This window comes from Sprattus sprattus (genome assembly GCF_963457725.1).
Source record: "Sprattus sprattus genome assembly, chromosome: 5".
NCBI lineage: Eukaryota > Metazoa > Chordata > Actinopteri > Clupeiformes > Clupeidae > Sprattus > Sprattus sprattus.
The window spans coordinates 5,356,611-5,381,302 of record NC_137924.1 but is presented as its reverse complement, the minus strand read 5'-3'; the positions used below and the strand labels follow the sequence as shown (position 1 = coordinate 5,381,302).

The window sequence follows — 24,692 nt, the reverse complement described above, 5'->3', positions numbered from 1 at the left end:
TTGATGTGACAGTTAAAACAAAAAAATACTTTTACTTTTAATACTTAAGTATTTTTGAAGGCAGATACTATTGTACTTCTACTCAAGTAAAACAATGAGGTGAATACTTTTACTTTTACTTGAGTAATATTCAATGCAATGTAACTGTACTTTTACTCAAGTACACAATTGGTTTACTTCGTCCACCACTGTGTGTGTGTGTGTGTGTGTGTGTGTGTGTGTGTGTGTGTGTGTGTGTCTCCCTCTCCCCTCTATTAAGGCTAAGCTCTATCTCAGGCCTTTCTGTGGAAACGGCTCTATCAGGCTCTATCAGGGATTCTTTTCAGGCTATTGCTCTACTAGGGCTTTTTGGGGCCTTTTTCTGAAAACAGCTCTAATGTCTTACAGGCTCTATTGCATAGCCCTCCCACCAATGTTATGGCTCATACACTACAATAGGGGATAACACAAACAGGGTGGGGTGCACATTAAAATCAACTCCTCTTTTGTTTATTCTTTACCAACCCAATGAGATCCCTTAATTACTCTTGGCGTGAAAACAAAAAACTCATCAATTCAGAAGATTGACCTCCAGGAAAAGAAAACTATCATTAAACTCTTAGTAACCCTGTCAGAACGGAAAACAAATACTCATTATTCCCAAAAAGAAATGTCTTCGCATATGAAGTCTTTTTAAAACAGTAGGCTGAGTTAACCGAGTTCAGGCAGGAGCAGCACAGTTCCTTACATTTCCTTTAGTCTGTCAGAGGATGAAAACATACATCGCTTCCCCCCCAAAAAAGTGGGTCAAAAGAAAATGTCTTAGGCGTACTGGTACTTTGTCGTCAAAGCATGTAAACAGGCTGCATTACCACACACCCTGACACATCCAAAGCAATGGAAGATGACATTTCCCTCCGTCGTTCTGAATCCTCCGTTTATCAACATGTGAGAACGATACACTGAATAAACAGTTCACTGGAGCATCCTTAATAATACTCTTTCAAAAGCATTCTGCTCACTTAAACAATGTCTTCTGTTTTAGCTTTACTGTATCCATATCAATTCTTAAACTCAACAGTAATATCCCAGACAATTCTGACTCATTTTCTTTTTCACCCGTAGACCTGCGTCTGAGTCACTTCCGCTCCAGTTCCCCCTTCGGCTTGGCAGCACTTTTGATCTCTTCACTTGTCTTCAGATTTCTGTTTTCTTTTTGCTCTTATTTATGTAAAGCACATTTCATTGATTGTCTGTCTGTCTGTCTGTCTGTCTGTTTTTCTCTTTCTCCCTATGTGAAGGTGTGTGTGTTTGTGTTTGAAAGGGATATATTTCTTTTGGCGGCTTGTTTTGCTCTTCTTTATGCAAAGCAAATTGAACTGCCTCTGTGTATGAAATGTGCTCTATAAATACATTTGCGTCTGTCAGGCCATCCGTCTGTCTGTCTGTGTGTGTGTGTGTGTGTTTTGTGTTTGAAATGGATGTTTACACTTACTGTATTGAACAATCTCCTGCATCTTCTCCCAGACTCTGAACTTCAGGTTGCCCAGGTGTTTTGCCACATTGATCAGAGCTCCTGAAACCCTCTCTGGATCCTGCAGTGTGCACTGGGCTCTGGAATAACATTCAGGAGTCAGTGCTGCTGTGGGTTTGGGTTCAGAACCACAGAGAAGAGAGAGACAGGAGGCAGATCACTCACCTTTCCACTGTGTTCTTGTAGTTCTGTAAAATGGAAGCAATATCATAACAAATATGGTTATTACTCTTTTGATAAATGAATAGTAAGTAATTAAATAACTCGATTGAAGAAAGGTATTGACACTTGTTTGTTTTTCTCAAGACACACATCTCTCTGTGCTCCTGTCCTAGCTAAAAGACTCTTCAAGTAACACCTCACCCACCTCACCTGCATTCTAATCTCACCCTGCCCATTTTAAGCACCTGACATTTTTCTGCTGGAATCTTCTCAATATAATCTCAATAAAGAATCCTCAATATAACCTCAAAATATAAGACTCAATATATAACCTTAATATAGAACCCTCAATGTAACCTCAATATAGAACCCCCAATATAATCTCAATATAACCTCAATTTAGAACAAACTGCAAACTGCTCTCTCTGCTCCTCTTCAAGATAAAGGACTCTTCAGGTGGCACCCCACCTGCCCTCTTCTACCAAGAAATACCCCCCCCCCCCCACCATTCTAATCCACTCACTCACTCACTCGCTCACAACTTAATCCTGACATTCATGACAATCAGATATTTCCAGTTCCAGTCCCATATCCTTGTTCTGCACATCATATTATCCACTTTTTCAGATATCCTTTCATACAAGGCTGAAACCCAGCTCCCTATAACCTCAACCCCAATGACACCTCCTTCGTCCCAGACTCTTCAGGTGAAACCAACCCAGCTCCCTTCAACCCAGTGGCGGTTCTACATGGAATTACGCCCCGGGCATAACCCGAGTGCCCCAAGCCCCGTTCCCCCTCTTATCCATTCCATTTGGGAGACCCAGACACCAGGAAGTGACCTTGAACTGTCCCCCGCTCCCCCTCCCCTTCCCCCTTCTCACGCGTGATTCTGTGCACGGCACCTTCTTAGCGAGCAGGGGCGCCAAATTGCAAATTCCTTTGATATGATCGATAATAGAAAATCGCTTCACGGCCCAGATGATTTTTTTTTTTTTTTTTTAATGCTCGTGCCGCCCCCCGGATCGCCCTGCCCAAAACCGCCCCTGCTCCTACCTCAACCCTAATTACACCTCCTTCGTCCCAGGCTCTTCAGTTAAAACCAACCCAGCTCCCTCCAAACTCAACCCTAATGACACCTCCTTCGTCCCAGGCTCTTCAGGTAAAACCAACCCAGCTCCCTCCAAAATCAACCCTAATGACAAGGGATGGGTATCGTTTGGGTTTTTTCCGATACCGGTACATAACCGATACTTTTAAAACGATACCGGTGCCTAAACGGTGCCAGAACCGATACTTTTTTTTTTTTTTAAATTAAAGACATTAAAGGCTTATTTATTGCCAAGGCAAATAGTTTTCTTCAAATTTAACAATATTTTTACTGTTTAAGGTATACTATAAATAAAAATAAATACAAAACACTTGGCTTCAAACCTTTTAACTTCAAACTATGAACAATATATTAACTTATAACAACTGTTTACAGTATACTTAAATAAATATAAATAAATACATAACACACTCTGTACACACACTTCACATTTCAGTAATTCTTTTGCAGAAATATGAGCATGTTTGCCTTCAGAGTAAAACAAATATTATTTAGTTTGCATTTATTTAAACCCACTGGTTTCGTGAATGTGTACTTCCCCTTTAAGAGTTTAGCTTCAGGGCCTCTTGAGTTCTCTCCCCCATTTACACGCAATTTTGTTGTTGCATATGCAGAACGTCGCGTTGTTTGAATCTTTTTGTGCGAAATACAGCCACACTTTTGATCGTTTACCTTTCGACATTTTCTCCGTTATATTGATGGCTAGCTCTGTTTGTGCATGCTCTGTGCAAGGCTGCCTGCTCTTCGCTGTCATCATTAGACTGTTGCAATGTTATTGTAGCGTCCGAGTTAGTGCTCTCTTAAGAACTCACATTGAGAAGGAATATCTTTGGATGAGACGATAGCTCTCCGTTTAATAAAGCGTATCCAACTTCTGCTTAGAACAAACACACTTATCTTGAAACCGAAACCACACACAAGTCAACCCATTACCATGGCAACTCCTCAACACAAATCCCGTTTCCACTAGTCCCATATGGAATGCTACATTATCACCAATGAGCGTGAGCGACACAGGCGAGAGTCTATATTGGGAGATGGAGCAGTTTTATATGTGCCCCACGAAATCTGTTAGCAACACAAAAAAGTATACAGATCGTACTCAGAAAGATGTACGCCACTAACGTTACTTCTCGTTAGCTATCGCTAGTTTTGTTAAATTATAAATTTTTTAATAAAAAAAAAAAAAAAAAAAATCTGCTAAGGCACCGAAAAGAAGCACCGAAATCTGCGTTGCATTTCGGTCCGGGTAGGTATCAGTTGTATGGAACCGGTGCCGTATTGGTACCGGTTCTCGGTACCCAACCCTACTAATGACACCTCCTTCGTCCCAGGCTCTTCAGGTAAAACCAACCCAGCTCCCTCCTACCTCAACCCTAATGACACCTCCTTCGTCCCAGGCTCTTCAGGTGAAACCAACCCACCCCTGCTTCAAACTCAACCCTAATGACACCTGGTCCCTGAACTGACCCCCACCCCCAAAACACACACAAAAGAGAATCTGCACACTCTCACCTAAAACCTTCACCCACCTCTGTATCATCATTCAACACACATCTGTACATTTTAATTTTGTGTAGCTACTAAGGGTGAACAGAAGTTGTGGTAACAGCTCCCCACACACTTCCTGTTCTTCTCACAAATGTATCTAAACAGCCAGAGATTTTATCATCAAAACTATTAATCAGATCTTAAGAGTCATTGTACAGACAGTGGATGGTTCTCACCTGCAGGAATGTGATGTCATCAGCACTCATCTCCTCTTCTATGGCTCTGATTGTGTCTGAAAGAGATGAGATCTCTCTGTTCATCTTCTCAATCTTCTTCCTCATCATCTTACTCTTCTGCTCCTCTTCCTCTCTCAGTGCAGCTAACCTGGCTGCCTCTTTATCTCGTAGAAACTGGTGAAGCTCCTCAAACTCCTTCTTGATCTTTGTCTCTGTGTCTTTCATTTGATTCTGGTTTAGCACACAAAAGATATCCATGAATATCATCCCCAAACATTTTGGCATTGTGTTAAATAGGCTCATACTTACCTTAACATGTGTTGCTGTTTGTTCAGAGGTGACCTTAGCTTTTTCAAATAGCTTCATCTGCTTCCTTAGGGGCTCCATTTTAATCTTGAGCTCCTCCTGGAAATAACCAACACCTTACAATTAACGCAGCTGGGTGGAAACTGGTTGCAATATGGTAACACTTCCAGACTGCTTCTGAATATCTGTCATGCAAGAACATGCTCCTTTCTAAATTGATATTGAGACCCCTATCCAACATCCGTGGATCAAAACAACATAATTTAGCATGACTTATGGTCAATTATTAAAGTCTACTATCTACCAAACATGGAGTGAATACATGACCTCTGCTAAAACAAATTGGAAATCTTGCCAATATATGTATGCATGTCTGTTTCTATAGCCACAAAGCAGAGATGAGAAACAAACCATGGAACACCGTTCACCTGAAGGAGAGCATTTATTTTATCCTATCAAGAATCCAATCTCTTCTTTTACTACATGATAGCACTGGCATACAACCAGCATACAACCAGCAGCCAGCAAAAAAACAGCATATTACCAGCATAAAGCCAGCATATATCCAGCATATAACCAGCATATAACCAGCATACAACCAGCACATAACCAGCATACAGACAGCATATAACCAGTTTTCTCAGGAATTTCCAACACAGTTGCCTGTGCTTTAGACATCTTCTGTATGCTTAACAGTTGCAAATGTGTATCAAATGATCAATCTTCAAATGATCCAAAGGTACCGCAGCTGTTCAGGACTAATGGTCAGAGCCTGTTTGAGACCCATAATATAGATACTTTATAAACGTGGAGCAGCTTAGAGCCCAAACAAACAAACAAACAAAAAACTAAAGGACACTTACCTTAAGGGCAACACTCTGCTCTCTCCTCTGGTCACAGCCATATTTATCTACATCAAACGACATTTATGGTCATAACACATACTGATATGCTGTGGCAAGTTAATGACCTGGATAAGGCAACTCTGTTCAGAATCTTGTTCAGATTCTTGTAAAGTTTTGTGTGTGCCCTCGCATATCTTAAGATGCGTCAACACTAACTGCCAGCTTGAAGAGATGAATATTGGCAGTAGACATCACATTGAGATGGATAAACACCATTTAGAAAACTCTTACATTTTACAAACGAATGCTCAATGTCACTTGTTGAAGTGTCTAGGGGGTGTGGCTGTAGGAAAAGGAAAGGCACCATCCAACACCAAACACAGTCTCACATCAACCATGCTATGATGCTGATACAAGATGATCCTATGAGCTGTATTACACCAAAAGGTTGGATGACATAAGACGAAATATTACTTCAAAGCAGCCCATGAAGGTCTCATGAAGGCTCAAACGTACCCAGTTCCTTTTCCATGTCCGTGGCAAGCTGATTCAGGTTCATCTTCCTTAAGATTGTCCTTACGATTCTGCCAGAATCTTTAAGGGTGTATGCTTCTACTATTAGGTATACAGTGTCATAATAGTCACTTTCCTTCAGTTTGCCCCATGGGATTGTGCGCTCATCCCTCAAATGGTGCTTGAAGTTCTTGAACTCAGTTTTTTCAAGGTCTTCCAGAGTTTTTCTCAGTATATTCTGGATGGAGTCCATCATGGAGTCTGGTGTTTCAAAAAGTACAAGTGTAGTCAAACTCAGCACAGAGACACCAGAGAGGCTATGACTTCAGTGCATTAAAGAGTCAAATGTTAATGTTTAGAGATGAGTGTACATGGCAATAACTCAGCTTCACATAAACCTAGAATTACCCACAGTATGAACCATGGAAGAGTCACCTGGAGATTTCTTCTTCTTTCTTTCTAACTGGAATGGGCAGAGCGAATTTACTTCTCCAGCTCCAACTTTTACCACAAGAGACAAACTAAAAAAGGAAGAGATCATTATCTTACTTTTGTTATAGGCCATATCTGTACAGACATTATTACAGCCCTGAAACATCATAAAACCTCCCTGGATGGATTTGGATAGATTACAGGGACAGTGCATGTTAAACTGCTAAGTGGCATATGATCAGGCTGCTCTTAAAGAAGACAAAATAAAAACATTCTAAATTAATAGAATAATTTTCATCTATAATCAAAGCAACCAGAATTAGAATTTAATTCAGAATTTAAATTGCCGTAGCACAAACCCTTCAGCCTGCATATATGACGTTACACACACAAAAAACCCAGACACTTGCATTTAAATGGAATAGGAATTATTACCATGCTGCTAGATAAAACTTTTTTAACCCCATATACTAACTGGTAGGATACACCAATACTGAGATCTGAAGACGTTGGTCATGATTATGAGTAGGCTATTACTAATTTAGTTTGGTGAAATCTCCCCGTACATGTTTCTGTCCATACTTAACAACCAAGTTCCGTGTTTTTGAGTTACTAAAGAAGCGGGGAAAACGTAGTAGATATTTTAATCGCAAATAATGATAATGTGTTATACAATGGTCGCTAAACAAAGGCATCCACGCAACTTCCTTCACACCAGGGAGACTCGACACCACTCAGTGACTCGGACTGGACATTCCCTTGATATTTTGGTTTCCCAGAACTGCTGCAGACAGGCTTTATAGACACTGTGACTACTGACTACATAAGAGGAAAACGGTGTTTTTGAAGATCACAGCACACAGGACAGGAGAAATCGAAATCCTCTTCGGAGAAAGGTTTCGATGCCATAGTCTTGTTACCGTTATTCTTTAGCAATGACTGCTAACACAGTTTGCTTTCACTTTCACACACACGTTTACAGTTTGAAATCATGTCTCTGAACAGGAAAACACAACATACTAAAGCTTCATACCCATGAATTTGAAACCAGAATGGTTGGTTTGTTTGATGAGTTTAAAAGTACACTAGATAACTCGTCTTACCTGTTCAAAGTTCGCTGAAAAAGTCACAGGAGTCCGTCCGTCTCAGTTTCCAACTTCCTTACCTATGTTGAGGCGAGTCAAAGGGAGGGACTTTGGTTGAAGAACATTCCGATTGGCCAGCTCAGCTACACCTTTAGAGAGAGAGAGAGAGAGGGAGAGAGAGAGCGGGAGAGAGAGAGAGAACCTTTTAGTATAGGAAATAAGTGGAACAATCGTTCATTTTGTGATACAAGCATGACATTTGGCATTTCTTCTGGGTCATCTCTTTAACTTTACAATGCATGGTCCAATATGGCGGTGATCTTTCAAGATGGCCACCAAATCATCAAGACATAACTATATTTCTTGAATATTTTGGGAAGTATTTCACCAATTGTGTATATATCTTTTAGTTATTTTGTCATTAGTGTGTTGTCTTTTTGTTATTTTTCTTAAATTTTTCATTTTTGTTGTTTCTTATCGATTTTTATAAGCGATAACTTGGCTAGAATAAGTCTGAAAATGCAATTGTTTCAGTGACAAGTCAAAAGAACTTCCTTAGGCCTCAAACGTCTCAGTGACATTCACAGCTGCACAAGGCTTTACAAGACATAGTCAGACGAAAACACGTGCACCTGCCATTAGTAGGCTACAGCTGTTTTTGCATGAGCATTTTGCCAGTTCCTGGCAACTTGCAGCAATTGGTGGAAGTGTTGTCCAGTTCACCAATCACCTTTGTTCTTGCAGTTTCCATCCCCATTTTGCAGGACTTGGTGAAACTGGTTGAGTGACAGTTGCTTGGCCCCAGACAGCTCTTGCTTGGTAGGCTGCACGTTTAATATGTTCCTTGAGGGCTGCACTTGTTGGTGGTATGCCATCATATGGCCTTTGCTTGCGGGCGAACAGATGCAGTCGTGCATCATTCACAGATGTGGCTGCACTTGATCGGTCATACATTATGACCATAAATCTCTCCAGCCTTTGGAGGTCATCATCATCAACGGTTGTGGGCCAGTGACCGAGCTTGGTAAATGACCCTGACACTTCATTACACACATGCCATGTTTGCCATACAGATTTCTTAGCCTTGCCACGGAATGCAGACAGAACGTCACACCCACTGAATGCATGGCAAAATGGTTGGCCACTGGATCCTCCTGGCCCAATTGTTGAAACGATGTCATGGATTGGAATCCATCGTGAATGGCTCCCTGACCAGAAGCAGTCCACAGCTTCTCCAGACCTATTGCTTTGAAGGATTGGAAGCAGGGTATTGCTGTAATGTATTTTGCTTTGATTGTCACTGTGCTACTTCCATTTGCTGTTGCATGTCACATATGAACGAATATTCTCGTATCTGCCTCTTCTTGGGAGCATGGAGCCAGGTTTGTATATGGAATGAGAACAGAGGGTAGTGCTACTCCTTTTAAAGTACCAGACAGCCAATCAAATTGTTTGTTCATTCTACTTTTCTTTTATGTCTGAAAAAGCGACAAGCGAACAAATCTAGCGACTATTGGGGTTTGGGTTTGAAATGTCGCATGCCACAGTGCAGAAAAGAAGAAGAAGAAGAAAAAAAGCAACTAGCCACAAATCTACTATGATGGTTGTAACTGGTGTTTGAAAATGTTCCAAAACATATTGTGAGAGTCAGATATTATTGACCTCTACAAAGTATAGGCAAGGATTATGCTGAAATGCAAAATCAGTCTAACCATGGTGGACATCTTGAAAATAAATGGCGGGCATTTTTTATTTAGATTTTTGAGTGGTCCCAATTCCTAAATCGAAGAGTGACCTTCAAAGATGATTTGGGCCAAATTTCACACTTGTACCATTTTAATTATTTCCCCAAAATATTGCTGCTATTTCCTCCACTATTTTCATCGATCCTGTTGTGACATTTGACAAGTATAAATTACTTCATGACTTGTCATCTCATACAGTTTACTCACAGGAGGGATGAGTTTCTGAAAGGCCCTCAGTCTCTACTTCAAAGTGTTTGCCATGAACAAATGAGCACAGCACACATGCACATATTTAACACGTGGAAGTGCAACGTGATTGTTCTGTCTTTTCTCATGTTGTATTATATAAAATATGTCTTTACACATTTAGTTTGAAGTGAAATACATTCAAATACATTATTTCTGGAAGGAACAGTACCACAGTACCACAGTACACAGTGTGCGTGTGTGATGCCGCGTTTCCTAGGCACGTCCTCGTGGCATTCTAATGGTGGATGCAACAGGCTTTTGTCATACTTTTAACAGTCAACGGAGGCTTCTGCAGTCCTTATTGTACATCCCCACATAACATTCTGAACTGGTTTACCTTGCCTGTTGTGTGTGGAAGCAAAGGGCAGCACTCTTATCGCTAACACCACGCCAATCATTTCACTTTGTTTCATTTCACGTTCATTAATTTACCGTTGATCAAAATCTCAGTTTTATTGCCCAAATGTTGTTTGACATGTTACTGTAAAGTTTCCTTTGCTTATAGCATGTGTATAAGAATGACACAACATACAGACCATGTTTGTTCAATGGACAATGTTGAATAATCACCTTGCCACCATTACATCTTCTTTGTTTAATTAGGAACTGCGCTCCAAATTGTTATTGGTACCATTCTAACTTTGTTTAAGGTGGATTTCTGGAACATGGTTTTGCACTTGCGAATCAATTAATTAAGTGCTTAGTTTTTGAAAGGTGAATGTGACCTGTAACTATTGTTGTCATTATTTTGAAGGCCTGACTTTGTTCAAATTATTATTGGTACCATTTTAACTTTGTTTAAGAATAACTCCTCTGCCACATGGCAAAACCCCTGTGCCCTGGGCCTTTGGTGGTATGGGCCATATAGAGGGTGTTCAGCTAAGGGTTAGCGTGATGGGAAGCTTCTGTGGTGAGAGTTTCTTTGATGAGAGTTTTGTTGGTGAGCTATCTATGCTCTTCTCTGGTTTCCTCAGGGGAGTGATGATGATGCCTTTGTGCTGTCTCAGTTTAGGGACATTGTGTACCACACACTGTACTTTTGACTGTACATATACAGTTTTTTGTAAATATTTTTTGTTACCAATTATTTTCTCAGTCTTTTTGTTTATATTGTTCACATTCTTGGATTATGCACCAGGTGGAGGACAAATACATTTCCATCCACAGAGTTTTGTCTCCCTGCTGCCTCTTGTGCCGACCCTAAAATACCCTTGACACGGTTACCCTTTGACCCTAAAATACCCTTGACAAGGTTACCCTTTGACCCTAATAGACCCTTGACACGGTTACCCTTTGACCCTTATAGACCCTTGACACGGTTACCCTTTGACCCTAAAAGACCCTTGACACGGTTACCCTTTGACCCTAAAAGACCCTTGACACGGTTACCCTTTGACCCTAAAAGACCCTTGACACGGTTACCCTTTGACCCTAAAAGACCCTTGACACGGTTAACCTTTGACCCTAAAATACCCTTGACACGGTTACCCTTTGACCCTAAAAGACCCTTGACACGGTTACCCAGCACACAAGTGCCCCCATTGTACCTTTAAGTGGTTTGTTTCACACACAAGATATGCACATTATCCATTTCATGTCTATGACCAGGTATGGATGGGGCACAGTTCAGATATGAAGCCATCTGATTCCATCAGCTCCTGTTGTGATTTATATCAGCATGTCACACACCTGATCTGTGTCCCTTGGGAGTCAATGGGTTGCATTTACTGTGCAGTGAAGACACAGCCTCACACTCAAACAAGGTCTGAGAAAATAACTGTTGCAGCATTCAACCAGCAGATGGCAGAGTATGAACATGACATTCATCAAAGCCCTTCCCATCCTAAACCTATTGTTAGGGTTCCATGTTGGTCTTTCTATCAGTCCTCAGCCTGGTGTAGGTTTGTGCCCCTAAGGTAATGCCCCCCTCTGTCTTCAACCACTAGGGGGCGCTGCCTGTGGACTGGCCTGTTGCTCTATCAGGAGCACTAATGGGGATCAGCTCAAGGCTCTGGTCATCTCCATCTTTGGGTGTGCAAGTTAAACAGGTGAAGTAGAAGGAGACGGTTATAAACCTACTGCATCCAATGTACCAGCACACACACTTACACATGTTATTCTGAGTATTACACAATGGACCAGCACACACACTTACACATGTTATTCTGAGTATTGCACAATGTACCAGCACCAGTGTTGGGACTAACGCGTTACTAAGTAACGCGTTACTGTAATTCCACTACTTTTAGCGGTAACGAGCCGGTAACTAAGTATTCTTTTAAATCAAGTAACGCAGTTACAGTTACTGAAATTTAAATGAGTTCGTTACCCGCGTTACTATGCACAAGGCTGTACACAACTGTGTCTCCCATTTTCCAGGACCGCTAAAACACAGACACACACACACACATTGCACTTGCATACAATCACGCACGCACACAAGGATATACAACCGCAATTATCTCCCATTCTCCACGGCCGCTAACACATGTAAATTGCTCTTGTATACAATCGCGCATACATATGGAAAGAAGGGTAGGACACCGATCGTGGTTTCCAACATGTATTGTTTAACCAGAAAACGCGTGGAATTAATTACCACCTGTTTACGGTGTTCGTGTCCTTATCTTGTCTGTCGGTGCAACGGGGAAAGAAGCGCTACCGGGACCAGTGGGAACTTATACAGTTCCTACCTTAATCAGGGTGGGGATTCCCTGTTGTGGCTATGGAGACAAGATAAATGGGTTGGCCAACTGCATTTGAGTACAATGTCGCATTTTACATGCCAGCGAGTAGGATGTATTATAAAGATATTATTCTAATGATATATTTAGCATATTGTGAATACTGTGTGGGTGTTTCAGGGTATTTGGTTAACTGAACCACTAATTGATTATTTTGTATCCCCCTACTTTTTATATGGTGTTAATACTGTAAGCCAATCACTTTAACTTCATTGGGCCTAATGGAGTAAAAAAAACACTGTTAAATGACTAAGACAGTTATTTTGTATTAAGTTAATTGTTAAAGGGGACTTTTGTACTACTGCTTGATTTGACTGTTCTGTAGTGTTCATATTCATGACTTTAAACGTAGATATAAAAAGTAACGTAAAAGTTACTTTCCCTAGTAACTAATTACTTTTGATATACAGTAACTGGTGAAGTAATTCAATTACATTTAAAATAAGTAACTAGTAACTGTAACTAAGTACTAATTTTCAGTAACTTGCCCAACACTGACCAGCACACACACTTACACATGTTATTCTGAGTATTACACAATGGACCAGCACACACACTTACACATGTTATTCTGAGTATTACACAGTATCCATTCCTTCTCTCTCTCTAACTATTTATTTCTGTGTATGTGTGTGTGTGTGTGTGTGTGTGTGTGTGTGTGTGTGTGAGTGTGTGTGTGTGTGTGTGTGTGTGCCTGTGTGTGTGTGTGTGTGTGTCCTGAGAGAAAAACAACACAGAAAGAGACAGGTCCATTGTCTGGTTTTAATGATCAGTGCATAACTAAGAAAACAGAAGAAGAAGAGCTCTTCAGAAGAGGAAAATCTTTCTTCCTCTGGAGTGAAACAATATAAAGCTTTTTATAAATATGTATTATATATATATACGGCTGAATATGTGAAGCCTCTGTATGTCCTAAAGCATTTCCCTTTAAATGAAACTCACTTTTCTCAATCATGACTTAACATCGAAACCTGGATAGGAAGGCCATTGTTTAAAACAACTTCTATTATAGACACTAATGTATGGTCAGAAAAAAATGACAACCCCCAATATACTACTGAATAGAAAAACATCCTAATCAGTTTGGCCCTCCCCTCCCCTGCCCAGACAAGTAGAAGACATTTCTCTCATAAAAATATATTTCTTCTCTATAAAATACTCTGGAGGGACATCAGCTCAGTTTGATATTGGTGTTGTCCCACAACAAGAGTTTGTGTGGAAAACATACGAAGCCCATGACAAGAGAGAGAGAGAAAGAGGGACAGAGAGAGAGAGAGAGAGAGAGAGAGAGAGAGAGAGAGATAGGGGGGAGAGAAGGAGAGAGAAGGTGAAGAGAGAGAGAGAGAGAAAGAGAGAGATTTCTGGCTTCTAGATGTTCTCTTTGCATAATCTATACATGATTTCATTTGTGAAATGGAACTTAAACTTACAGCCCCAAAAGAAAATCTTAATGTTTAGTCTAAATTGCAGCTAAGAAATTTCTCAAAACTTCACAATGTCAAGATGAAAAGAAAAAAAGAAACAAAAAACATTCCACAAGCAAACCCTCACTCCATAACTGACCAAAACAAAAAAAGATATACTGAAGTATTAAGGAAATTATCCAATCAAATTGAAAAGTAAAGAAAAACAGGAAGATAGTGATGCTACAAAAATAGCAAATACTGTACAATACCCTGTTTTTCATTTAATTCAGTGTATGTGTGTGTGTGTGTGTGTGTTAAAAACACACACACACACACACTCAAGCTAAAAATAGGCCTATAATGTCTATACGATTTTCCCTTTACCAGCCTGATCATTGCAAATGTGTTTTTTTCTTGTTCATATTGTGTGCGGTCAGTGGTGGACGAAGTAAACCAATTGTGTACTTGAGTAAAAGTACAGTTACATAGCATTGAATATTACTCAAGTAAAAGTAAAAGTATCTGCCTTCAAAAATACTTAAGTATTAAAAGTAAAAGTATTTTTTTTTTTAACTGTCACATCAAAACCCCTACTTGAACAGGTGAACAATGCTTTACATTTGCCTAATCAAACCCAAAATACTCAAAACTATATTATCTTTATGTAAGACCAAGTGGTTTTGAAGCATTCCTTCAAGTTTCATTATTTTATTTTCCATTAATTTCACTTGTCATGAACAGAGTCGTCATAGGAATGAATTGCGAAGTTTACTTCGCTTGGCCATGAATTCGACTGTGTCCCCGGCGTTAACGTTTGGTGAGGGAGGCTGTATTAAACTGGCACTTAGCATCTCAACAGATAATTTGGGTACTAGCATATTGCTTTGGATAAAAGCACCTGTTAATGTAATGTATTTCAATGTAATATAATCAACCGGGGCATATTTATAACCACTCTGTTAGTAGTAGTCATGTAATGGCTAACTTACATTGATGAGCTTTTTTAAATTTGATGGCGAGTTCCATGCCGACAGCGTAGTGTTCTTAATGCAGAGGCCACACTTGAAGTAACTTGAAGGACTCTTTTTTCTTTTCTATGAATTCAAATTCGGCTAAATAAGGCCAGGGGTGTTGGGCACCAACTTCTGTTTCATCCGATGATGCTGCAGTCAGCTCCTCAGCCATTTACCTGACAAATAATATTAATAATCTCTAGGAGTAAGAACTCTCAATGACCACAAGCACGTACACCACCTTGTGCTTCCAGCTCCAGCGTGACTTTGCAATTCTTCTATCAGGACGACGACACCTGTTGTTAACTTCAGCAGATAATCGCGCGCTGTGCGCTGCCGCTGATTGGTTATAGTCGCGATACACTTTGACCTTTTGATATTTTATTAAAAATAAAAAAGGAACGAGTAAGGAACGAGTGTTTCTGTAAATGTAAAGAAGTGAAAAGTAATAATTTTCGCTTTAAATGTAGTGAAGAAAAGTATAAAGTCTTACCAAATAAATGTACTTGAGTAAAGTACAGATACATGGAAATGTTACTTAAGTACAGTAACGAATTACATGTACTTCGTTACTGTCCACCACTGTGTGCGGTTAACAAATATTTTCTTTTTGATGTTGCACTGAATTTAAGTAATTTAGTGTGTTCTTGGTCACATCAATTTGAAAGCTGGACCAAATTGTTTAATTTAATTAAATTGCAATTAGGCCAAATACAAAGTTAAGTTACGAGTACAGTCTGGAGTCTGGACAGTCTTTTTCTCTCAATGCCTCAATAGGTAGATCTTGCCTGTCACCAAGGCAGAGGTTGGTGATGTTTGGCCAAAAAAGGTTGGTGACCACTGCCTTAAAATATCTACATAGATCATTAAGTTCAAACTTCACCTGGGATAACAATATATTGTGCTTGTCATAACATAGACAAATAAGGTTGTCTAAAATGTGCTGTGCTTGCCATTACATACAATAACAAGGTTTTTTTTTGCAAACTATTTAGAATTGTGTATGTCATAATTCTGAAAATGGCAAACCAATGCTGAGTTTGTGTGCAATCTTTTTCCACAGTGTTTTTTGGAAAAATTAATAAACATACTTGTGTATTTATATATTGAGTTTACAATTTGAGGCAAAATGTGTTGTTTGCGATGATTGATTTTGAAAAGTGAAAATTAAATAACCTTTAATCACAGATGTGTTTGTCTTTTTAAATTAAATAAGCGTTATGTCTCTTCAGTTCTCAGCACCTCTGACTTATTAGGTTTGTTTCCTTTCATTTCTGATGTCATTCCTGCAGGCACTACTCTATACCTGTCCGAAGGGGGCACTTTTCACATTCAGCACTTAACAGGATGTGCTAGAGAAGTACCCAGACTAAATTAAAGGAAAACAGAATTGTATGTTAATTAAATAAATTATTAGGGAATATTAGTCTCATCTGTAACATGTTGTCAGTGCTGGATGGTTCTCTGTGGTATGGCAGGGTTACGACCCTGTGGGTCTGTCTATGTATTTTTGCCTGTGTTTCTGTTGCATCTTGTGTGTCTTGCAGGCGGGTTGGTGCGCAGCTGATTGGGGTTCTAATCCCATTAAGCGTATAGAAGTCCCGGCCCTTTAAAAGTGGCTGAATTCCATGATACGGGACTGGCTTTTGGGAATCACGCATTTTTGTTGCCACCCCTGCAACACAGGCCTTGCCAGCGCCACTACCAACTATATGCTACTCACTGGTCTGAGAGACTGGGAGAAAGCCCTACACAGGGACGTAACAGGCAGTCAAAACCAAAGTGACGGTACTACAATAATGATATAAAAAAGTAACCAACTTCACACAATGTTTGAAAATAAAGACAAGAAATTATTAGTATGTTTAGGAATCAGTGGCGGCCCCTGAAATAATTCTCAGGGGGGGCAATTTTTTTGATAATGATTAAGGCGACCCATTCAGTAGGTACATTAAGTTATCCGATTTACTCATACAGCAATAGCTTTTTGTCCATTATTGGCAGCAACCAACAGTAATATCTCCCCTCTTTCTACATAGCTAGAGTAGCAAGATACAAGTGGGACGGTATGGAAGAAAGTTACATTCAGGAGCCTTCATAAGCAAACATGATGTGGCTCCACATTAAATTATCCCACTTTTTCATTATCCACACGTCTCAAATGTTGTATGATGTAACATAGCTGAACAGGACACATGATATGTCCACTAACAACATAAAGAAGGGGGCAACATACGTCAAAATCAACGATATTTATTGACTGATCTTGAAAGTATTGGCTAACAAAAGCAAAATAAGTCATCACATAAAAAATTATTCAAAGTTAGTTCACACTGTGAAACCTATGAAAAGTGACAGTGGTATAGAAATACAGACCGCGTTAGCCACTTCACGACCGCGATTTTATTTTGTTCCAATTTCCCTCCCTTTGTAGAAAACTGTTGAATGGATACTTTTGGTCTAGGAAGTCCTTATTGTTTTTTGGTCAATTTATCTTCATTATTACGCTGACTAAAAAGAAGTTTCTGTCAAAGAATGGATGGAGTTGTTGTGCTGAACAGGTGCCATCTTAACATGCCTTTGTCGAAGCTGTGTGACGTCCTCATTGGCTTTTACCATAGGCTTTTGCGTCGCTTACTTATGACTAGACTTGGAGGGGCTAGCCCGGGCTAGCCCTCGAGAATGCATTGAGAGCTCTGTTTTGTGAAAAAAAAAACGCATTACACATGGGAGTCAATGGGAGAGGTCTGGGGCGATTTACATTTCTCCCTAGATCGCCCTGAAGGGGCGGGGCCATTTGAATCACGACTCTATGCTTACTGAATGACTGTTACCTGATTCGACAATGACATACAGAGGCATATCAGACCATAGACATCATATTCATAGATCCCAAGTGACGTCACTGTGTCTAAGCGCCGCCATCTTTGTGACCGAATAGCTGAGCGCCATTCACAACATAGACACAGTCGGTCCAAACCCACAGAAAGTTAAAAATGCCCGGCATATGTTGTGCTGATGGATGCGACACCAGTCGCGAAAATAACCCAAATAAACAATATAATTGTATACCAAAAGATTTAGATCGGCGGAATAAATGGTTAGCTATAAATGGTTGGCTGCAAATTAGAAGAGACAAGTAGCAACAGCTAACTCCCGATTGTGCAATCAACACTTTGTATTTTCCTGCACCACTATCCATGGAGATGTTGATATTGTGTTCAGAGCCTGGGAGTGACTGACATGTTAAGTGAAATGCAGCACGTTACTACAATCGTGAACAATTGCTGTGCCTTATCAGAGCTAAACTCTCCTGACTAAGCTTGTGCTAATAGTTAGCATGATGCTAGCGAACTTTTCTAAAGACTTTAGCTACACCTAGTTAGCCCACATTGACACTCTTACCCACCACTAAAATAAATCGGTTGATAACCGCTGTTTGAGTAACGTACATGACATACATGTGTTTTGTCTCCAGATGCCATTTATTGCCACAATCGCTGTGCCTTATCAGAGCTAAACTCTCCTGGCTAAGCTAGAGCGCTAATAGTTAACTTTACTAAAGGCTGTAGCTACACCCACATTTGGCACTCTTCACCACCACTAAAATAAATCGATTGATCGCTGTTTGAGTAACTTAGATTTTCTGTGATGACATACATGTGTTTTGCCTCCAGATGCCATTTATTGGTGTCGTTCACCCATCCTGCAACTGCATATGCATCTGTACTCTTGAAAGCCTTCAGGCTATCTCTGGTGTATGGGGATGGCTTGTGTACAAGATACATGTATAAGTCGGGAACAGACAGTTGTGGCAGACGTTTTGCAGACTTTTAGGGGCAAAATAAAGTTGACGGTAGTCAATTGATCGCAGCCAATAATCGATGTTTTTGCTAAATATCGCCTTCTTTCTGCCTCATTCAGATGTGCTATATGTTCTTAGTCATGACTGTTCGCGGGAGCGTGTCTATGTTCCCACGGCCCATTGGTCCCACAGCCCATTGGCCCCACAGCCCATTGGTCCCACAGCCCACTGGTCCCACAGCCCATTGGTCCCACGTCACTAAGACTTTTTTTTATTTTTTAGGCCCATTGGTCCCACAGCCCACTGGTCCCACAGTCCATTGGTCCCACAGCCCATTGGTCCCACATTGCTTTTTTATTAGTGTGCTTGCCCGAAGGGAAGCACACTATTGTTCTTCGTTTTTTACTATTTTTTTATTCTAGTAGTTTTTCTTGCAGCTAACTACTCCTCGCCCGATTGAGATAGAGACGCCGTTCAAACACCAAAACGTCCGGCCCGATCCGGTGCAAGCTGCTATGATTTATTCCTCTTTTTCCATCACCTTTTTTCTCCATAGACTTGCATGGCAGAACTTTGAGGCATTATGACATGATAATAGGCTCATTAAACTGGCTTGCACCTGTGATTCACTGACAACTCTCACTGACACCTGCGCACGGTTCCTCTTCTCTCTCTGTCCCTCTCCATTCAACTGTATAACTAGGAATATTAAGAGACACCTTCCATACCAGGGCTCTACTCACTCATGCATACTCACTCATGTTTACTCACTCGTGCATACTCACTCATGCATACTCACTCGTGCATACTCACTCATGCATACTTACTCATGCACACTCACTCATGTTTGCTCACTCATGTTTACTCACTCATGCGTACTCACTCATGCGTACTCACTCATGCATACTCACTCATGCATACTCACTCATGCATACTCACACATGTTTACTCACTCGTGCATACTCACTCATGTTTACTCACTCATGCATACTCACTCATGCATACTCACTCATGCATACTCACTCATGCATACTCACTCATGCATACTCACTCGTGCATACTCACTCATGTTTACTCACTCATGCATACTCACTCATGCATACTCACTCATGTTTGCTCACTCATGTTTACTCACTCATGTTTACTCACTCATGCGTACTCACTCATGCATACTCACTCATGCATACTCACTCATGCATACTCACTCATGCATACTCACTCATGTTTACTCACTCGTGCATACTCACTCATGTTTACTCACTCATGCATACTCACTCATGCATACTCACTCATGCATACTCACTCATGCATACTCACTCGTGCATACTCACTCATGTTTACTCACTCATGCATACTCACTCATGCATACTCATTTGTGCATACTCATTTGTGCATGCTCATCCAGCAGGGAGAGCTGGAGAGCTGACACCTGCCCCAATTCCAAGGCACTTGTTCTCTCGGTCATGGCCGCAACAGAGCAAGCACACTCTCGCAGTTCGTTCACGAAACGCATTCTAGTTTTAATTTGTAGGCCCATTGGTCCCACATCACAAAGACTTTTAACATGATTTTTAGGCCCATTGGTCCCACAGCTAAGGCCCTATGTTCCACAACTCCATGTTTCCACATTTCTGAGTAAACTAATAGTGAAAAAGGTGTAAAGACATTTAACCCATTACAGCGTGGCCTACACATTTTATTATTATTATTATTATTATTATTATTATTATTATTATTATTATTATTATTATTATTATTATTATTATTATTATTTCCTCAGCTGTTTTTTTTAGCTTCTTTTCCAAAAGTAAAAAAACACCTACAACTGCCCTGGTACTACTAATACTACTGCTACTACTAATAATAACAATAATAATATGCCTTTTATGGCTGCAAAAATTGGCCTATAAAATATCAGGACAGTCCGGGGTGGTGCACTTGAACAGTGTCATTCATGACTAGGGTTGGGTACCGAGAACCGGTACCAATACGGCACCGGTTCCATACAACCGATACCTACCCGGACCGAAATGCAACGCAAGATTTCGGTGCTTCTTTTCGGTGCCTGAGCAGATTTTTTTTTTTTTTTTTTTAATTTTTATAATTTAACAAAACTAGCGATAGCTAACGAGATGTAACGTTAGTGGCGTAGATCTTTCTGAGTACGATCTGTATACTTTTTTGTGTTGCTAACAGATTTCGTGGGGCACATATAACTGCTCCATCTCCCAATGTAGACTCTCGCCTGTGTCGCTCACGCTGCATTCCGTATGGGACTAGTGGAAACGAGATTTGTGTTGAGTAGTTGCCATGGTAATGGGTTGACTTGCGTGTGGTTTCGGTTTCAAGATAAGTGTGGTTGTTCTAAGCAGAAGTTGGATACGCTTTATTAAACGGAGAGCTACCGTCTCATCCAAAGATATTCCTTCTCAATGTGAGTTCTTAAGAGAGCACTCGGACGCTACAATAACATTGCAACAGTCTGACAGCGAAGAGCAGGCAGCCTTGCACAGAGCAAGCACAAACAGAGCTAGCCATCAATATAACGGAGAAAATGTCGAAAGGTAAACGATCAAAAGTGTGGCTGTATTTCGCACAAAAAGATTCAAACAACGCGACGTGCAGCATATGCAACAACAAAATTGCGTGTTTTTGGGGGAGAGAACTCAAGAGGCGCTGAAGCTAAACTCTTAAAGGGGCAGTACACATTCACGAAACCAGTGGGTTTAAATAAATGCAAACGAATTAATATTTTTTTTACTCTGAAGGCAAACATGCTCATATTTCTGCAAAAGTATTACTGAAGTGTGAAGTGTGTGTACAGAGTGTGTTATGTATTTATTTATATTTATTTAAGTATACTGTAAACAGTTGTTATAAGTTATTATATTGTTCATAGTTGAAGTTAAAAGGTTTGAAGCCAAGTGTTTTGTATTTATTTTGATTTATAGTATACCTTAAACAGTTAATGTATTGTTAAATTTGAAGAAAACTATTTGCCTTGGCAATAAATAATCCTAATGTCTTTAATTAAAAAAATTGTGTTCCTCGTGTAGTTGAGAAACATTCCCATGCAGGCTCTTCATACAAATTCTAGGGTTATTATTATTGTTATTAGTAGTGGTAGCAGTACTACAAGTAGTACCAGTGCAGTTGTGTGTTTTTCTACTTTTGGAAATGCAGCTTAACAAAACAGCTTTGATGAAATAATTGAAGGTTAATATGTGTAGGCCACGCTGTAATGGGTTGAATGTCTTAACACCTTTATCTCTATCAGTTTACTCAGAAATGTGGGAAAATGGAGTTGTGGGACATAGGGCCTACATTTGAACAATTTCTTAGAAATGTGGGGACATTGATCAGCAGGAATATGCTGTGGGACCATTGGGCTGTGGGACCAATGGACCTAAAAAATACCATTAAAAGTCTTTGTGATGTGGGACCAATGTGCTGTGGGACCAATGGGCTGTGGAACCAACGGACCTAAAAATGAATAAAAAAGTGTTAGTGATGTGGGACCAATGGGCTGTGGGACCATTGGGCCTAATTTTGAAAAAACTAAAAAGTCTTAGCAATGTGGGACCAATGGGCTGTGGGACCAATGGGCCGTGGGAACATAGAGCTGACCCCACTGTTCGCTAGCTAACTATGAAAGCTAACTTACTAAACACTGGAATTAGAAAATACTACTTTTAAAAAGTTTAAATTTGAAGAGCCTATCAATAGAAAACAATACAGTTAATATATAACCGATATTGTTATTATTATATGACTACTATATATTATTATGAAGGGCTTATAAGCTTCTATTGGTTCAAAAACCGTATAATACAATAGGAATACTGGTTGAGTCGGTCACAAAGATGGCGGCAGGCTTCATGGAAGTGACGTCTTTGGGACCCATGAATAGGTACATAGACACCTATATGATGTCTATGTATCAGACGGTCTAGTGGTCGAATCCGACAGAATTTTTTTTTTTTACATGTAGTCGTGCGATTGAATTTATACATCAGGAATTTTTTTTCTTTTTTTTTTCTTCCTTTTCCCATAGGGAGTGCGTCGCCCCAATCGCACTTATGGACGGGCCGCCACTGTTAGGAATTGTATTTTAAATACGTTTCTGTCAAGGAATTTATAATGATTGAGGACATATTACCAGCAAGTCATCAATGACCCGACAAAGGGAAATTACATCAGCTTTATCTGAACTGCTCTACTGTTACTGAGGCCTTCACTGGTAAGATTATGAAAGGAGAGATCCTTCCGACATTAAAGTATGGAAACACTCTCTCAGTGAAAGTGTGTGTAAGTGTGTGTAGAGGTGTGTTATTATCAGGTTCAGAGAATGACAGCTGACCTCTGTCCCAGTCCAGCTGCACTCTGATCCTATGGAGTTTCTGCTTCGCTGTGATGAGAGTGGAGGGTTGTGGTGTAGAACGTGCTTTATATTTACCATCATTATACCACACATACCACTGTCCACTCATGGAGGTATAGTCTCCCTTCCTCTGGAGAGACTCTGTTATCACGCCCACCTGCCACAAGGTGTTCTCTCCAACCTCCACATCCCAGCAGTGAATCCCTGAGTTAAAGCCCTCAGAGCCCAGGATGTCGGCATACTTATCAAATCTCTCTGGGTTATCAGGAAGCTGCTGTCTCTCACCACGTCTCACACTGCTCAGATCCTCAGACAGGATGAGATCTGGGTATGCAGTGTTGGGATCCAGAGTCACAGGAGCTGAAGAATGAGAAAAACAAATGGTTTATGTGGAAAGAGAGCACAAAAAGAGATACAAACACATATACAAACTAGAGGTCCTTGGACCTCATTCTCAGAAGCAGTCAAGAAGAAATTTCGGTCAGATTGGAATGGGCCCATGTTCTGAAGGGCTGAATCTGTGAGAAAACGTTGGTGATTGTGTTCATATCAATTCTACAGACATTCTCGGATTTAAATTATTTTAATAATAAGTACGAGAATATTTATCATAAACAATTATGTTTCACATTTATAGTCATGATTCTACGAGGCATTGTGATGTCGTAGCATAAATAAAAGCACTACACGAACACTGCACATGGCATTGGATAATTGACACTCAGTGGCGGTTTTAGGCACGGGCCACCCGGGCGATTGCCCGGGGCGGCACTTTTTCAAGTCACGTGGAGGGCGGCACGACCAAGTAAATAAATAAATAATATTCTGGGCCGCGAAGTGGTTTTCTATTATCTATCATATCACTGTGTCGGAGGGGGGTCTCGCCCGGGGCGTATTAACCTGTAGAACCGCCACTGTTGGCACTACAGTATACTAAATTGTGTGGATATAGCCATAGTGGAATAGAATGGACAAATCTACATTCTGCAACAGTACCTCCACCTCTGCACCGGTGAAGTTAGGACTGCATTACCCAGAATGCACTAGACATACGGGCTGTAGACATGATGATTACATGTTGAAAGTCATTTGCGCAAAGTTCGAGCAAAACCCATGCTGACCGTGTGAGAGTAGTATTTTAAAATGCACTACACGGCATAACAGGCCGGTGTTCGCATTCGACATGATTTTGATCAGTGTCAAGTTGCCTGTGGATTCTGTACACATCTTTATAGTTATATGCCATTATAAGAAGCTGGCGGGCATTTACTATGTATGCAAATTTTAAGTGTTCTTAGCTGTGCACTGATTGTGTTTTGGCGTCAGAGAACACTTGCTTCTTTCTATATAAACCTTGTGTTTAATTTTGCTTATCTCTTGTCTGCTGCTGTCTGGTAGTGACCCCGGGCTCTCTCTCTCTCTCTCTCTCTCTCTCTCTCTCTATCTCTCTCTCTCTCTCTCTCTCTCTCTCTCTCTCTCTCTCTCTCTCTCTCTCTCTCTCTCTCTGTCCCTCTATCGGACCTCTGAACATTGGGATGACCCATTCAATTCAATGGAACTTTCCGCAGAATTGAGGAGCCGTATAATAAAATGGTTGAATCATAAAATTATCAGAAATCATGTAAAACTATGATTGCGTGTATGTGTGCGTGTGT

The 24,692-nt window shown here is 40.4% G+C and overlaps 2 protein-coding genes across 2 annotated transcripts in view; both read right to left on the bottom strand.

The window, feature by feature from the left end:
* The window catches only part of LOC308365962 (E3 ubiquitin-protein ligase TRIM35-like), a gene marked incomplete at both ends in the record, with an annotated part of 33,370 nt that overhangs the window by 5,684 nt on the left and 2,994 nt on the right, over positions 1–24,692 (bottom strand). Inside the window, 3 exons of the mRNA XM_080839597.1 lie at positions 1,475–1,593; positions 1,679–1,701; positions 4,514–4,589. Of these exons, the coding sequence (XP_080695723.1) occupies positions 1,475–1,593; positions 1,679–1,701; positions 4,514–4,589 (218 nt within the window). The remainder of the gene's footprint in view (positions 1–1,474; positions 1,594–1,678; positions 1,702–4,513; positions 4,590–24,692) is intronic.
* The window catches only part of LOC308365519 (zinc-binding protein A33-like), a gene marked incomplete at both ends in the record, with an annotated part of 2,547 nt that continues 713 nt past the window's right edge, over positions 22,859–24,692 (bottom strand). Inside the window, one exon of the mRNA XM_080838986.1 lies at positions 22,859–23,397. Coding sequence (XP_080695112.1) covers positions 22,859–23,397 — 539 coding nt within the window. The remainder of the gene's footprint in view (positions 23,398–24,692) is intronic.